The 17,640-nt window shown below is 43.2% G+C and overlaps 1 protein-coding gene across 2 annotated transcripts in view; it reads left to right on the forward strand.

Annotated features, from left to right (window-relative positions):
- Positions 1 to 11,471: 11,471 nt before the first annotated feature.
- FBXL3 (F-box and leucine rich repeat protein 3) overlaps positions 11,472 to 17,640 on the forward strand; it is a 28,583-nt gene continuing 22,414 nt past the window's right edge. The window contains exons 1-2 of one of the 2 annotated variants that reach the window (XM_064585979.1): positions 11,472 to 11,860; positions 16,931 to 17,279. In XM_064585979.1, coding sequence (XP_064442049.1) covers positions 16,932 to 17,279 — 348 coding nt within the window. In that variant the 5' untranslated portion in view covers positions 11,472 to 11,860; position 16,931. The remainder of the gene's footprint in view (positions 11,861 to 16,930; positions 17,280 to 17,640) is intronic. The other variant, XM_045869582.3, reaches the window with a different exon arrangement.

The following is a 17,640-nucleotide window of genomic DNA, read 5'->3' on the forward strand; positions in this document are numbered from 1 at the left end:
GAAAATGTATACATCTATTTGTCAGTATAATGTTTGCTTTGAAGAAACTTGAAAAGATCAAATCTGGATACAGGTAACTATTCAGAGAATCTTTTAATAAATTTCATAAACATGTCCAAGTCCTGTGCTTCAGGATTTAGGAAAGACTGTTGTTACTGGTTTTTATTTTTGCTGTTGTTGGCAGAGGAGTAGCTAAGAGGCCATTTGAGCTCCATCTTGAAGAATAAGTAGTATTTCAAGGGGCAGAGAAAGGCATTAGGAAAAATACGTAAATAGAAAATTCTATAATGTAATAGAACAGCGTGAGTAGTCTAATTCCTGATGTGGGAGACTTTACTGCCAAAACAAACCAAAAACAAAAACCTGAAGATCACAAAGACTGGTCTCTTCACGATGCAGTTTGTGGATCCGCAGTTCGTGCAAACTCATGGGCTTCCTGAGCAAGGAAGGATCTGAAGTAGTACAGAAGGTCCCGCTTCATCTAAATAAGATACATCTGATCCATTGGAGATTACACAAACTCTGTTTGTGTTGGGTGATGGTGCCCCAGAATCACAAGCAATTTGTAATTGCCTCAATGTGTTTGAAAGCAGGAGCAATCTGTTGTCCTTGAGGGCACTGCTGGTGGTCCCCAGCAAAGGTGAGAGGGTTGCAGGCAGAAGTAATCCAATTTCAACCTCCAGAAGACCTTGGATTAATATTTCATGAAGAAATCTTGATGCCTTAAGCAGAGAAGTGTTCTGAAGGTATTCACATGTTTATATCCTCAAAGGGCCAGTTGAGACTTGCTGCCTGTGTTCAAAAAAGATTCCAGAACCTTCAGGGCAACACAGTCTTTTTCTTCAGAACATGTCATTCTGCCGTGAGGATGTTGGGCCCAGGCATCAGGAAGGGATGACCGCCTAGCCCCAGGGTCTACCTCACAGGACTTAGGAAGCTCTGTGTCTCCTTTTCCAGCCCTCAGCTATGACAGTAACCTGGTGCCTGGCCTAGGCCTGTGGGAGAAGTCTGAGGGCACACAGGCTCAGGACCGGCTTTAAATTTTTCCAGAAAACCCAAAGTAGGGGCGCCTGGTTAAGCATCTGCCTTCAGCTCAGGTCATGATCCTGGAGGCCCAGGATTGCGATCGAGCCTCACATCCAGCTCTCTGCTCAGCGGGGAGTCTGCTTCTCCCACTGCCCCTTCTGCCGCTTGTGAGCTCACTCGCTCTCTCTCAAATAAAACCTTAATAAAGAAAACCCAAAATAGGTGCGGAGACGAGACAGAAGCTGTTCCTAGGTATATCGAGGAGACTGGAGGGGAGAACGGGGTAAGGCCATTAGATTGGTAAGAGTAGGGGTAAGGTAATTCGAATGGATTTAAACTCACAGGCCATGGGAATGAGACCAACCTTCAGAATGCCACACGGGAGACGTCACGGACACTTGAGAACTGGAAAGAATACAATTTTGTATCCATTAACTTTGCTGGCAAATTGATCGGTCCCAGCGTGTAAACTGGGATGGATATAAAAGGAGACAAGAAACTAATGAGATGCTTGACTAGAATGAGCCATCTCAAGTTAATATTCTAGAAATCAAAAGGATAAAACCATAATTTATGAGGAAGGTGTTTTTAATCATATCCCAAGCATCTCAAAACAAGAGAACATCAGGAACAAGTTATGACAAAGCACAGAAGGGAAATGGCTTTGCATGCATCTGTCTCAAGCATACTGTGCACAAAGAAAAAGGCAAGAAACAGCAGAATCACGATAGCAGGTGTTAGGGAATCTGGAAAGAAACTTGCTTTCCTCTTATATTTTCAGGCCTAGGAAAAGCCATTTTTAAGCAGTTTTCTTGCCAGACTGTTTAGGTCTAAAAACTCCTTCTATCAATAAGATTATTTGAAAAATACATGCAGTATTCTCTGTTCACTTTTCATTCACAACAGGTGTAGATTCGCCTTCTTTTTCAGATTTTCAGCCCCAACGTCTCTCCCCATTTTGTCACCAAATTCTACCTGTGTAGAGTAACATGTGTTTCTGAGAGTGACTGTCTGATGGGACATGGCAGCTCATTTTCCTGAAAACCACCAACAGTACCTAAAGCGTGCTGAAGTTGAAGCCAGTAGGCTTGAGTTCGAGTCCTGCCTCTGCGTCTGTTCTGGTTGTGTGAACTGAGTAACCCACTTATCCTTCTTCAGTCACAATGTCTTAGAAACAATAATACCTAATCTAAGTCAAATGAGAAAGGATTTACACAAGCACTTCATCCCACAACAAAGTAGTATCTGAAAGTGAAGAGTAAAGGAGAAAAGAACATTTATTCAACACCTTCTATTGTTAAGCTATTCAACACCATCTCAATGGCAGACACCAAATTGTAGGTCTTTCATTTAATCCAGCAATTCTGAAGGATATAACATTATTAATCTCATTTTATGACTTTAAAGGTTTAGAGAAGTTAAATGACTTGCACTGGTTTCCAGCTAATCTAATCTAGCAAAACCTGAGATGTGGGGCGCCTGGGTGTTTCAGTCAGTTAAGCGTCCACCTCTTGGTTTCGTTCATGATCATGGTTTTGGTCATGATCTCAGGGTTGTGAGACTGAGCCCCTTGTCAGGCTCCAGGCTCAGCTTGGGGAGTCTGCTTGAGATTCTTTCCCCCTCTACTACTCCCCCTTCTCGTTCTTGAGCACTCTCTCTCCCTCTCTCTCTCTTTCTCTAAAATAAATAAATAAAATCTTAAAACAAAACCTGAGATGTGAATCCAGTTCTTTTTGTCTCTAAAACCCAAGGTCTACCATATGATGCTATTGCTATTACATCACCCACAGCTTCAATGAAAAGAAGTAACTGGACACTTGCCGTATGAGCAAAGTTACAAAGGGAACATGACAGTATTTGCCTCAAGAAGCAGGCTAGATCCGGAGGTGCGCAGCTTGGATCTCCTTGCGGGGAGCCCCCACGTCAAGGAGGCCGTTAATCGACAGCCTCCAGCTGCAGCACCTGTTAAGATGTGCCACAGCACTTGGTCCAAAGCCGCACTCTCCCCAGGGAAGCCCCAGCCAGTGGCGGGAGTTTGGGGTGCTAGGACCTGGCCATTTCTGCCCAAGAAAGCACTGCTTTCTGGGTAATCTGCACCAGGACTCTGGGGCCAGCCGAGACTTCCCTAGAGCAGCTCTTCCCACCCGGCCTTCCTTCTCTCTACCCTCTCGTAGATGTCAAACCCACAGCGCAGTCTGATGGCCCTCCCCGCCTGCTGCCCCCTCACCCCTTCATCTCTCTTTGGCTCTACCCCAAACAGACTTCCTGCACTTCTAACTTCATCTTGGCCTCTGTTTCCCAGAGGACCTGACTGACTGACACAGGAGGATAATACATTTTAAATGACTTACTTATAGTGTCTTCATTTCACAAATCATGTAAGATAACTTAGAAGAAATTCAGAGACTATAAAAGATAAATACCGAAGTGAAGAAAAATTATGAAAAGAAATCCCAGGTTAGAGATGAGTGTCCAGTAAGTAACCATACAGTCTTACATAGTGGCTAGAGAACAGGCCATCAACTTTGAGATATATTTCTTAGCTAACAAAGCAAGGCAGGGAACATGTTCAAGTACAACTTACAATGTGCATTTCCTCAAAAAAAGCAAAGGGCAGGTATTGAGCCTAGTCTTGAAGCATGGATAAATTTTGTCAAGCAAAAGTATGAAAGAGCATCCCAAGGAGAGAGTATGGTAAGAGCTAAAGCAATGATGTGTTCCTCTGAAGTGGAAGTAAGCTGTTTTGCTTTGCTAATTCATTTGATAAATATCTGAGCACCATTCTATATCTATAGTTGACAGTACATGCTCATGAGGGTGGGAACTGGGTTCCCAATTGCTTTAATAACCCTGATTTACACACGGAAAGTACCTGATGAACATGAGTTGGTGAGTAAAATACGTGCGATGTGCTGTGCCAAATGCCAAGGATAAGACATTCACAGAACACTTACAGAAATGTGTAAATAATGTTGTTAAGAACTAGAATCAAGGTTTTCTAACAATAAGAACATTTGTTGGGGTACCTGGGTGGCTCAGTCAGTTCAGCATCTGACTTCAGCTCAGGTCATGATCTCAGGGTCCTGGGATGGAGCCCCACGTGGAGCCCCTCGAGGAGCCCTGTGTCAGGCTCAGTGGGGAGCCTGCTTCTCCCTCTCCCTCTGCCCCTCACCCCCCTCCCCGTTCCTGTTCTCTCTGTCTCAGTCTCTCTCGCAAGTAAATAAATAAAAATCTTTAAAAAAAAAAAGAACATTTGTCAAGAGTTTACAATAGCTAAACACTTTGCTAATCCACAGTGGAGGGTGTAGGAGGCGAATAACAGTCCTCCAAAGATGCCCATGTCCTAACCCCTGGGAGATGTGAATACGTTGCCTCGTGTGGCAAAAGGGACTTTGCAGATGTGATTAAGGGTACAGACCTGGAGATGGGGAAATTGTCCGGGATTAATCCAGCAGGCCCAATGTGATCTCAAGAATCCTAATATGGGAAAAAGGAGGCAGGAAGATCAAAGCCAGAGAAGGAGAGGTGGTGATAGCAACAGAGCTCAGAGATAGAGAGTGGAAGACCCTACACTGTTTGGCTTTGAAGATGGAGGAAGGGGCCAGCAAACAAGGAATGCAAGCAGTCTTAGACGCTGGAACAGGTAAGGAAACATTTTCTGCTAGAGTTTTGATTTTAGCCGACCCGGACTTCTGACCTCCAGAACTATATGCTTTAATAAATCTGTATTGTTTTAAGTATTTTTTTTGTTTTGTTTTGTTTTGTTTTTGACACAGAGAGAGAGTGCACACGCAAGAACAGGAACACAAGCAGGGGGAGTGGGAGAGGGAGAAGCAGACTCCCCGCTGAGCAGGGAGCCCGATGCGGGGCTCGATGCCAGGACTCCAGGATCATGACCTGAGCTGAAGGCAGTCGCTTAACCAACTGAGCCACCCAGGCGCCCCATAAAATATATTATTAAAATTAATTTCACCTGTTCCTTTTTACTTTTTTTTTTTTAAGAGAGACAGTGAGAGGGCAGTGGGGGGTGGGGGAAAGGCAGGGGGAGAGGGAAAAAGAAAATCTTAAGCAGGCTCCACACAGAGCCCAACAGTGGGTTCTATCTCACAACCCTGCGATCATGACCTGAGCTGAAATCAATTGAGCTAGCCACCCAGGTGCCCCCTTTTAACTTTTTTGTAATGCGGCTTCTAAAAATTTTAAATTACACATGTGACTTGTATATATTTCTAATAAGCAGTACTGGCCTTGAATCTCATTCTCAACAGTTTGGTTTTGTCACCTACCTTTGGATTTTTTGAGCAAAGACATGTGTTTTAGGAAGATAATGCAGGAAATGGGTCAGAAAGTGGCTTGAAGGACAAGGTTCTTACCACTTCTTTCTTTTGAGAAGCTTGCAATCTAATCCTAGATAAGGTTAAAATAGAGAAGATGAAATGGTTTAATCGGGCTAATCTGGCAGAGATGGAGGTGCACACTGGAATAACCCAGAGAAGTGGTGTTGCTGAGGCAAGACTCCATGGGGGAGTGAGTGTCCTCCATCACTCACCAGGAATGATAAGAGCAGAGATGTAGCTAACATTTCCTGGGCATAACATTTACTGTATGCCTGCAACCTTCCTATATGCTTTACATACATTAACTCATTTAAATCTAATGACAATTCTGTTTGGTAGGTGATAGTATTGCTATTATTATTATTATTATTATTATTATTATTATTATTATTATTATTTCCACTTTACAGATGAAGAAACTGAAACACAAAAAAAATTTAAGTAGCTTGTCCAAGCTTGCATATCCAGTAAAGGCAGAACCAGGATCTTTAGAGATCTACCTGCCCCTCAGGGAAGAACTGCATGCATCTTTCTCAGAGTAAGATCTCTGGTTAATCTGTCAAGTTGTATGGCAGGAAAAAGAGGCAATCATCATGCTCACTCATTTTCCTGGGACTCCATCCAAGCCGAGCCCATCCCCAGCCTCCACCATCCCTGTATAACTAGGCAGAATCACCCTTGGTTCATGGTAGCTATGGAGAAGATACCACGTCCCACTCCCACTCCCGGACATAAGACACAGTGAGACCAAAGTCCACCATCACCTTTCAGTTGAAAGGAAACATCATTTGAGACCCAAGGAGGAGCTTCCAGGTCAATTTTGCAGGGTAAGGAGTTTTGGTTATGAGCAAAAGAAAGCAAATTCAAAATAACTTCAGCAAACAAAAAAACAAAAAAAAAATAATAGAGCTGGGGGCTCTGGCTGTGTCTCTACTCTAGGTCCTCTCTCTGCCTCTATTTTCCTCTTCTTTCTCACTGCAGAGCACCTGTTATTTTTTTCCAGACCACGTGGTAGAAAGTGACCACCTATTGCTCCTGGATCTGTATGTTACAAGTCCAAGCACTCAAGGAAGCAACTACTTTCTTTCCTTCAGAATTAATTCAAAATTCTTTGGGGAGAGACTGTCTTAGACTGGATGGAAAGGGGCCAGGTTCATGAGCTACAGGAAGCTATGACAGAAACCAACTAGATGGGAAGGGTTTCCCCCCACAAAGAGATGCTAGGTAGACAATTGAATAGGTGTCCACTACAGATGCCCTAACAGACTTCAGTCCTGGATGGGAGTTGAACACGGTGACCTTCTAATTATGATTCTGGATCTTACTAACTCCTGGCATTGTGCTTTTCTTACGCCACTTGGATAGACTGCTTGCCTCTGTTCTGCCAAACTCCATTACTTTTCTTCAAGGTTTGATTCAAAACTGACCTTGGTCAATGAATGAGCTCTCTCTGTCTATTCCTATTTTCCCTTGCCCTCAGCACCTTGTATACAGTGTTAATCTTATTATTAGGAACTTATTCATACATAGTTGTACAAGTGTTTTCTAATCTCATTGGTGGGCGTTATACCTTTAGACAGCTGTGGAAGGACAGAGACCTTGTTCTTTTCCTTCTTTGCAACCACCAAGCTTCTTGTAGATGGTGGAGGAGAAAAAGGAGGAGAAGAAGGAAGAGGAGGAGGAGAGGAGAAGGAAGAAGAGGAGGACGAGGAGGAGGAGAAAGAAGAGAAAGAGGAAGTGGAGGAGAAGGAGAAGGAGGAGGACCACAGTAGCTACACTACAGTTTCTCCTGTGTTCTACTAACAGATTTCCCGTTTTCTGTGAGGTTTCCCATTCCTTGTGGGACTTGTGAAATCGGTGAGTCATACAAGCACAGAGTTCTTTGTATAATTTGGGACCTCTGGCCCATAAGCAAACTCACTTACGACTGTCCTCTTGTCATCATCCTACTCACCTCTTAAGACTCTCCCCTCCCCTGTAACATCTAACGGCCCATCTATTCCCCAGGACAGATTTGTTTTATCATGACATGGTTCAAGTCCAGGCACTGCACTGTGTAACATGAACATAAGCCCTGTCCTGTCCTGTTCTTTCATTCTTCAAAGAAACATTTACTGAGCCAGGAACTGTTGTAGGAGCCTAGGATCTGTGAACAAAACAGACTGAGATTCACATTTTCCTAGCTTTTATATTCTAGTCAGGGAGGCAGACATTAAACAATAGACATACAGGGCGCCTGGGTGGCTCAGTGGGTTAAGCATCTGCCTTTGGCTCAGGTCATGATCCCAGGGTCCTGGAATCGAGTTCCACATTGGGCTCCCTGTTCAGTGAGGAGCCGGTTTCTCCCTCTGCCCCTCCCCCCCTGCTCATGCTCTCTCTCTCTCTCAAATAAATAAATAAATAAAATCTTAAAAAAACATGACCTGAGCCAAAGACAGATACTTGACTGGCTGAGTGACCCGGGCACACTGAGAGAGAGCGAGAACTAAAGCAGGCTTCATGCTCAGCCCAGAGACTGACAGAGGGCTCAATTTCAAGACCCTGAGATCATGACTTGAGCCAAAATCAAGAGTCAGATGCTTAACTGACTGAGCCACCCAGGTGCCCCAAGGAATAGTTATTTTAAAATTAGATGAATATGAAAAACAAATGAGAAATTTGGGGAATGGGATTTTCAATTTCCGTTTATAGTTGGTATAAACTCTATATTGGAGGCAAAGAGAAAATCAGTGAGTTAGAAGATGATATGTAATGTAGCAAAGAGAAAAATATAAAAGGGCAATTAAAAGACATAGAAAATGAATTGAGAGGAGTGAGCATGCAGTCCATAAGACCAAAATGGAAGGATTGAAGGGAAAGAACTATCTGAAGAGACAGTGACTTATATGGGGACGTCAGATGAGTTTGCAAGAGAAGTTGTAATCCAGATCCCTCCATAAGGTGGGAATTTTGAAGATCTGTATCCTTTTCAAGGAATAGCTGGCCCAGGCCACAGGGAGATAAACAATCAGGTAACCTGTTTTAGCCTGAGCTCTAGGTTAGGAAAAAGAAAAAAAGTCTTTCTGAGAATTCATAACCATGGGCCTGCCCTCACACAGGCTAGAGCCTGAAATTATACTGTTATGACCCAAGAACCCAGGAGTCAAGAAATTATGATAAAAAGTTGTTCCAGGCTAGTAATACCCTGCAGCACTTAGCAGAAGCAAACACAAAAAGCCTCTCTAGAGTGACATGCCCTCAACCAGGCTGCACAGGATTCCCACACCTAAAGCTTCACAGAAGATGAACTCACAATCCAAAAACCATAAAATACATGAATAACAACCCACCATGAACATTTACAAAAATCAGGATTAGACCCCCAATTATTTCATGTGATTAAAATGATTAAAGAAAAATTAAAAACGAGAAAAGAACATCAAGAAAGATCAAACAGATGTGAAAAAGAACCAAGCGTAACATTTAGAAATAAAAAATATAGGGAGAGATTGGCTTAACAGAAGCCATACCGATCTGAAGAAAGAATTAGTGAGTTGGAAGACATATCTGAGGAAATCACAAAGATTTCAGTACAGGGCAATAAAGACATAAAAATATGAAATTAAGAGATAGGGAGGCAATCCTCTCATGCAGAATAATTCCCAATAATTTCTGCAGACATTCCCCTCCCTCACGGAGATGGAGTATAACTCCCCAACACTTTAGTGTCATCTGTGCTTTGTGATTTCCTTCTAAACAGTACAGTATGGAAATAGAGGGAAAAAAGTAATTTTGTAGTGGAGCAACTTGACCTCACCCTGACGAATGTCAACATCAAGAGAGATTAAGTCCTTTTGACAACAGGTAGCCTTGATATGATGTGATGAGAATGGTACTTTACACATTTGTGATCTTTCTCCCAAACAACCATACCCTCAGTCTAATCATGAGAAAAACAAGAGACAAACCCCAATTGAGGAACATTATACAAAATACTGAATCCTGGAGCAGTACTCCTAACTGTGAAAGTCACTGAAACAAGGAATAATTACAATGGTGTCTTAGGAGCTCCTCAACATAACCTAATCTGTCTTAACCAGTGGAGGGCCAAGGTGGGTGTGGAGGTGAGAAGAGCTTGTCCCTGGCAGAGGGGGTACACTGTAGAGAATTTAAAAACAGTAATAATGCTGATAAATGTTGGTTTGCTTTTTATTATCACATGTACTGGCAATTCTAAACAGAGTTGGCAATACAAGATTCTGTGCTGGACCAAACTACTCCACAGCCACCCTCTTCCTTCCCCTTCAGTGGCACAGATCTTGACTAATGCAACTGACAAATGTAAATACGTGCTGACTGGTTTAAAAATAAACACAAGTTTCAAAGCACAAGTTACAAAAAGGTGAAACAAAATCATTAAAAACAGTAGCAAGGAAGGAGAGGGAACATTCAATAGGTGAAATGTGTCAAGATCCTTGTCTTTTTTAGGGGGAGAACAGACTGCTATGAGGATTTTTTTTAAAAGAGACTGCGACTGGAGTGTGAGAGTTTTAACGTGATACCATATATCCTGGTTACGTTTGCTGATTTGGCTTAATGTGCTTTGCCTATCATTTATACTGTTAACCGCGCTTTAAATAAATGGGCCTGATTTGATTTACCTGTTTTTCTTCCACTAATAATTATCATTGCCTGTCTTAAACTTCCCACTGTCCTTCATCATTCAGTCACTGAACAACCTAAAAAAATGTTGCCGTCCAGGTCCATCCACATTATTATGTGGCGAGAGACTTTGTTCCATTTGACCTGATGACCAGATAGCCAGGCCCTCAACAAAGAACCAATGGCATTTTCCCACACTGAATTTTAATGTAATTTTACACATGGCTTCCAAGGTTGACTTCTGGGGAGCGGTAGAAGAGTGGAGCACTCGCTGGGCATCACTGCTTCCAGGCTCTTACATCTGGGGCAGATCACGAAGAAGACCTCTTGGGGAGAAAAATAACTTTCTTTTTATTTTGGAGGAAGGCGGGCGGTTTGGTGCATGATTCAAGTTATGATTTTGTACCTAAGGACATTTCTAACTTTAAGAAAACCCAGGATCTAAAAATCCAAACTTTTAAAACAAGCCAAGTAGGCAGCACTTAAGACACAAAGACTCCTGGACTGACACAAGGCTTCACCTGGGGGTTATCTTTTAAAAAGCCATCTACTCCTTTACACTTTCTCATTGTGTTTCAGAAAGCTGTTTTCAAATTTCAGGAGTCTATCTACTTTATAAAGGTAGTTTTATTTATTTTTTTTTTTTAAAGATTTTATTTATTTATTTATTTATTTGACAGAGAGAGGCAGTGAGAGAGGGAACACAAGCAGGGGGAGTGGGAGAGGGAGAAGCAGGCCTCCCGCGGAGCAGGGAGCCCGATGCGGGGCTCGATCCCAGGACCCTGAGATCATGACCTGAGCCGAAGGCAGACGCCCAACGACTGAGCCACCCAGGCGCCCCTATAAAGGTAGTTTTAAAAAGTAGTAACTCTGATGACAAAAAGATGTTTTTAGAAAAACTGGAAAATACAAATTTTAAATATAAAAATCACTTGTAATCCCATCGTTAACACTGCCACCATCCTTCCCTGACTCCTCATGGTTTTTAAAATCACCTATACGTACCTAGGCTGTGTGTCCGTTTTTAGAGCCTGTATTTTAACCCCTCGGGTTCCGCGGCGCAGGCGTGCCCAGCCCAAGCCCCGCCTGGCAGCGCGGAGGTGCGTCCGCCGTCAGCAGCTGAGCTTATCTTTCTGCCTCGAACCCGATGTGGGTTTGCCGCTGGCTGCGGAGACAGTCCCTGCTTTCCTCCCTTCCTGCTCCAGCTCCCTAAACTTTCCAGTTTCAACAGCAGATAGCTTTTTAGCCATCCAGCTCGCTCCAGCCCTCCCACAGCGGCTTCGAAACGAAAACTCCCATAAAAGGAGCAGCAGCGTCTGGGGGAGGAAGGCGGCCGACCCTCCTGGAATCGGGAGGCGGAGGCCCCCCGCGGCACCGGCGGTGCGCGCTCCCGGCGGGCGCGGCGCACTCCCGCCTTCCCCCGCCCTCCGCGGGCGCGCCCCGGCGGACACGCGCCCGCCCCCTCGGGCGGAGACGCGCCGGGGAAAGCGCGCGGCCGCGAGCCCCGGGCGCCATTTTGGAGCCGCTGTCTGGGCCGAGGCGGTGGGGTCCTACGCGGTGGCCGCGACTCGCCGAAGGAGTCTTTTGCGGCGACAAGGGGTCTCGGAAGGAGGACGCGGACCGCGCGGGACTGAAAAGGAGTTTTCTCCTGGGGCAGCCAGAGCCGCAGAGGTGGAGCCGCGTTGGCGTCCGCCGCAGGACCAGAGCCTCGGATGCGGGCGGAGCGCGGGGGGCCGCGGCGGCGGGAGCGCGAAGCGGGGCTCCCGGGGGCCCTCATGTGAGATCCGCGGGACCAGCCGCCGCCGCCGTCCCCGGAGCCCGGGGTGGTGTGTGGGGGAAGCCGCCCGCGGCAGCAGGTAACGGCGGAGGGGCAGGGCCAGAGCCCCCGGTGACGGCGGGCCGGGGTGGGTCCGCCGACCTTCGTGGGCGGCAGGGCGGGTCGGGAGCGCGGGGTCCCGGGCGCGTTCTGGCCGCCCCGCGGGAGCGTCGGGCGGAGCGCGGCGCCCAGACCTTGGAGCCCGCTTGGGGGCGTTTCCCCGCGATGCCTGCTTCGAAACATGTCAACAAGGCTGGGTGCGTGTGCGGGCTCGGGGCCGCAGTCGCCGGGTTTTATTACCCTTGACGGGGAGTGGTGATCGGCATCGTAGAGCTTGCGCTCTGCCAGGCTCTTGCCGGCGTGGCCTGTGCCCGTGCGTGGAGCTTGAAAAACGAGGGGCGTTAAGATGTCAAAACAGACTGCCCGGGGTAGAGCGCGTGCGAAATGTCAGGGAGAGCCAATCCGTGGAGGTGGCGCAGGAGGAGGGGACGCTCCGGCCTTGCAGCCAAGTAGAAAACTTGGTCAACTTGTGACGAGCAGCTTCGCGCCTGCGTTAAGGCGTGGGCGGCGTTTCAGGTGGAGGTGCAGATGGGCATCAGGAAGCAGCCTATGAAATGATTGATCTGCATCTCCAAGCTAAGAGGTTAGATTACCATTATTTTGTTGCTGATGGTACCCAGTTCAGTGGCCCAGATCTTTTAATTAGAGTATTTTTTTTCTCCTTCTTTGGAAATATTTATAAAAATGCCCTCCACTCTGAGTTTTCTACAAATAACCGCTACATATAGTTTAATCACCACACTCTTCCTACCATCTAGTTCTGAGAATTAATCTCTTCCCACTGTTTTTTTTTTTTTCCCCCCTTGTATTCCAGTCGAAAAATGCAGATTAATTTTGATGTTAGTCAAAGCAGAACACAAACGGAAAGGGAATGTGATGCCAAAAGAGGCTTTTTAGAGCTCAGGACAAATGGGCTTTTACAATTACTACATGCACAGTTTACTAAAAGTGCTTAATACAAATGGTGGACACACAACTGAGTGTTCTCCTCAGCTCTTTTTTTTTTTTTTTTTTTTTTAGATTTTATTTATTTGACAGAGAGACACAGCGAGAGAGGGAACATAAGCAGGGGGAGTGGGAGAGGGAGAAGCAGGCTTCCCGCGGGGCTTCCGATGCGGGGCTCGATCCCAGGACCCTGGGATCATGACCTGAGCCGAAGGCAGAGGCTTAACGACTGAGCCACCCAGGCGCCCCTCAGCTCTTCTTCTAATGAACCAGTTTACTGCTTCTTTCAGAGTGTGTGGAAATGTTAAGAGTTCAGTAACTCCCTGTGCTGCTCAATTAGTCTGTAGTTTTTCCTCATTAATGTTTCCCCCCCCTTTGGTGCATCATGATAGTATCAGTCCCTACCAGATGTTCTTGGGGCCTAAGTTGCATGAATTATTTGGGGCCTGGAGAAGTTGCAGTTTGAAATGGATCTGCTGGAGCCCTGAAGAAGCCTGATTTTGGTGCTCCGCAAAGTCTCATTGACATTTATTGTCCAGCTTCCTCCTCTGCACTCCTCCTGTTCAAATATATGAGGTGTTTTCACTTTGACTAAAACAGGAGATAAATACTCCATTGATGTAAATTTTTTGCAGACTGGTGGATGCTCTGAATTGTTTAACTTTCTATACAGCAGAGCTTTATGTGTAAATAGATTGAATAAAATACTTGAGATCATCTTGGAAAAAACTGACATTTAAAAATTTTATTAGGTGCCTACAGTTTTCTTTTATTTTCAGGCATGAATGAAAATAATAGAACCATTTTTGGGACGCCTGGGTGGCTCAGTTGGTTAAGCGTCTGCCTTCGGCTCAGGTCATGATCCCAGGGTCCTGGGATCGAGTCCCGCATCGGGCTCCCTGCTCCGCGGGGAGCCTGCTTCTCCCTCTGCCTCTGTCTCTCTCTCTGTCTCTCATGAATAAATAAATAAATAAAAAATCTTAAAAAAAAAAAAAAGAAAATAATAGAACCATTTTTATCAGCATTTGGCTTTGCATTTTTCTATTGCTGACATAGACTGTTGACTGACATATTACAGTCATATTACATATGACAATTTGTAGACTTTTGTTCAGCTTTTCATAAACTAGTAAGTGCTTAAAATATACTTTGGTGATCATACAGTCTTATATCTAGACCAAGAGATACTATTCCTCAGTGTTTCATAAGTCTTTTTGATATGTCACCTTTTTTCTCCCCTCAACTTGGAAAGGTATTGAAACATACTTCATTTAAAACAGGGCTATAATAGACAAAGGAAAGTACCTATTGTTAGCATCAGCAAAGTATTAGCAAAGATAATTGTGTAAATAAGGCTGTCATTTTATTGTTTATATATCCCTATATTCTAAAGTAAAATGAATCATTCCATCTGTAAGTTGAATAATTATGGTTTTAGAAGATTTTCTCCAGAAATAGGCAATCAGCATTGTATATTAAGGAGTAGAAATTATAAAGACTGTTTCATTCTTTTTTGAATCTCTGCATCTCAAAATTATGAGTGATTTTAGGCAGTCAGAAGAGAAATTATAAGCCAAATTTTGAGTTTGGTGGGCAGCAGACTCTTTGTTCTTTGACCCAAATTTTCTATGCTAAAATTAAGCCTTCAGGTTTAGAGGTAGAGCCGAAAAATGGGTCATAATGACAGTGTTACCTCAACCTCTAGTGGGACACTATTACTAGAAGAGGGTTTTTTTTTAAATATATTAAAGATTATATTGTAGATTATACTACCTTTTCTCCAAACACATTCAAAAATGTATTCTTAGATTCACACGCAAGTTTTAATCTTCCATAAAACTATCCTCTTGCCATCACCTCTGTCACTCTGTTTTCTCCTTTCCTCTCCCCTTGCTAGTTGTTTACTTTAACTCACATAGTTGGAAGTAGGATCAGTGAGGAATGTAGTTCATTTATTGCACATGTGCTAAGACCTCCCGGGCAGATTTTAATGGCATGAAGGCCAAGGGACCTTTGCCATTCTGTTTCCTTCCAGCCCCCAATCCTCTTGGACAAGTTTTGCTAGCTGCTGGATAGAGAGAGTGTACAGAGACATACTTGGTTAAGAGTCATGCATAGCATATCCTTCATCCTATACACAAATCAGAAATTCATACACACTCATATGCCAGAAGAAGGGAGCTGGAGCCACAAGCCATTCTTTCCAAAAGCTGTGACTCCACATCCAAACCACTACCCTGCCAGAACTGTTCTCTAGGGATAAAAGTGTTGCAGGCCTAAACTAAACAGGGGTACTAGTGATTGATCTGCAATTACCCCCTTTAGTTTGGAGCCTGCAGTACTTATTTTTCCAAATAACAAATCAAAACAAGACCTTTTTATCTGATTAAAATGTAATTCATTGACATTAAAAGAAATGCGTGTAATATAGAGAAAAACATATAATATTGGCAAAACAATATTCAACTGTAATGCCACTATTATAATCCCATTACTACATTATTAATATAATGTAATACAGTATAATCCCACTTATTATAGTTACGTTACTGTGGTGAATCTACTTCCAGTGTGTGTCTCTCATACATAAACATGTGTTCTTGCACTTTCTCACACATACTTCATTTCTGTGTCATACATTGTAATGTCTTTAATGCTGGACTGCTTTCCTGTACCTGAGTTCAACATTCTCTATCTCCTTTCAAGCCCTAATACTATTTAATTCCTCACAAGAACCCTGTGTGTTGGGCGCCTGGGTGGCTCAGTCGGTTAAGCGACTGCCTTCGGCTCAGGTCATGATCCTGGAATCCCAGGATCGAGTCCCGCATCGGGCTTCCTGCTCGGCAGGGAGTCTGCTTCGTTCTCTGACCCTATCCCCTCTCATGTGTTCTCTCTCTCTCTCAAATAAATAAATAAAATCTTAAAAAAAAAAAAAAAAGAACCCTGTGTGTTATTATCCCCACTTTACAAACTGAAGCACACAGGAAGGTCAAGTAATTTGTTTAAGGCCACATAAAGAAGAGAGGTAGAGCCACAGTTCAAACCCAGGGAGCTTGATTCCCCAGAGCCCATTCTCTTAACCATGCTACTATTTTGCAACAAAGACCATTACAAAAAAACAAATGGAATGAAGGTAGTACATATATACAGAGTAAATACATACCTAGTTCAGAAATACAGTTTAGGGTAAACATTGCAATAGTAACTGATGTGTTGGAAGAAGAAACCACATTTTGGACCTGTGCATAGTAGGAATGGATTTGCTTATTTTAAGCAGAGATTGCGTCTGGCAGTAATGCATATCATAGACTATTCAGTGTGGAAAGATCTGTTGGCTACTTAATTCAAATCCTTTCTAGAGGTTCTTGGGACTGTGGTCTCCTTGAATTTAACTCCGATATAGCAGGTATCCTTAGATGACTTTTTAAAAATTTTATTTTATTATATTATGTTAATCACCATACATTACATCATTAGTTTTTGATGTAGTGTTCCATGATTCATTGTTTGCGTATAACACCCAGTGCTCCATTCAATACGTGCTCTCTTTAATACCCATCACCAGGCTAACCCATCCTCCCACCCTCCTCCTCTCTAGAACCCTCAGTTTGTTTCTCAGAGTTCATACTCTCTCATGGTTCGTCTCCCCCTCCGATCCCCCCCTTCATTTTTCCCTTCCTACTATCTTCTTTTTTTTTTAACATATAATGTATTATTTGTTTCAGAGGTACAGGTCTGTTAAGAAACCTTTGGAAAGTGTCACCATAGATTCTTTTTTATATTCCTTTTAGTTGACTACAATTTTTGAAATATAATTCTTGGTTTAGTTTCAAAATCATGATTCTTCCCCTCCCCCAAGTAGTACAGTATAAAAACAGATGTTTAAAAATACCTGTGTAGAATTTGTAAAGTAACAGTTGGTCTCCACTGGCATTTTTCATTATATTTTGTTTGGATATTCTCCTTGAATTACTGGTCCAGTTCTTTCTGCATGTTTGTGTTTCTATTTATAAACATACATATGCATCTTAGTGACAGAATGAGTATTGGATTTATTTTTATTCAAAAGTTAAATATGAAAAAAATGATGCATTTTTCTGAATAGGATGAAACGAGGAGGAAGAGATAGTGACCATAATTCATCAGAAGAAGGTACTGCAGAGAAATCTAAGAAACTGAGGACTACAAATGAGCATTCTCAGACTTGTGATTGGGGTAATCTCCTTCAGGACATTATTCTCCAAGTATTTAAGTATTTGCCTCTTCTTGACCGGGCTCATGCTTCACAAGTTTGCCGCAACTGGAACCAGGTATTTCACATGCCTGACTTGTGGAGATGTTTTGAATTTGAACTGAATCAGCCAGCTACATCTTACTTGAAAGCTACGCATCCAGAGCTGATCAAACAGATTATTAAAAGACATTCAAACCATCTGCAATATGTCAGCTTCAAGGTAATACTTTAAATCCTTCTTTTAAAAAATAAAGCATATTTTGTTTTGGCTTTTTTGTCCTAAACCAGTGTCTTCCCCTGTCTTTAAAATACTGCCTTTTTAGAGAAAGTTCTTAAAGATTGAGAATTACTGCATACATTAGAAGCTGTCAGAAATATATTTGAGCTAAATCACTCCATTGAATCATAATTACTGATAATTTTTTAAAAGAACAGAAGCAACTATTAAATAAGCATAAATCATTTACCAAAGCTGACAGTCACATTGAATTATTGTTAATTTGAGGAAAAAGAAATATAAAAAATGTGGAGATTATGATTGACTAAACTTAATTGCTATTACTGTTTAATAGGACTGAATT

This window comes from Mirounga angustirostris, unplaced genomic scaffold, assembly GCF_029215605.1.
Source record: "Mirounga angustirostris isolate CCGP_5_RB_7025 unplaced genomic scaffold, mMirAng1.0.hap1 SCAF_3, whole genome shotgun sequence".
NCBI lineage: Eukaryota > Metazoa > Chordata > Mammalia > Carnivora > Phocidae > Mirounga > Mirounga angustirostris.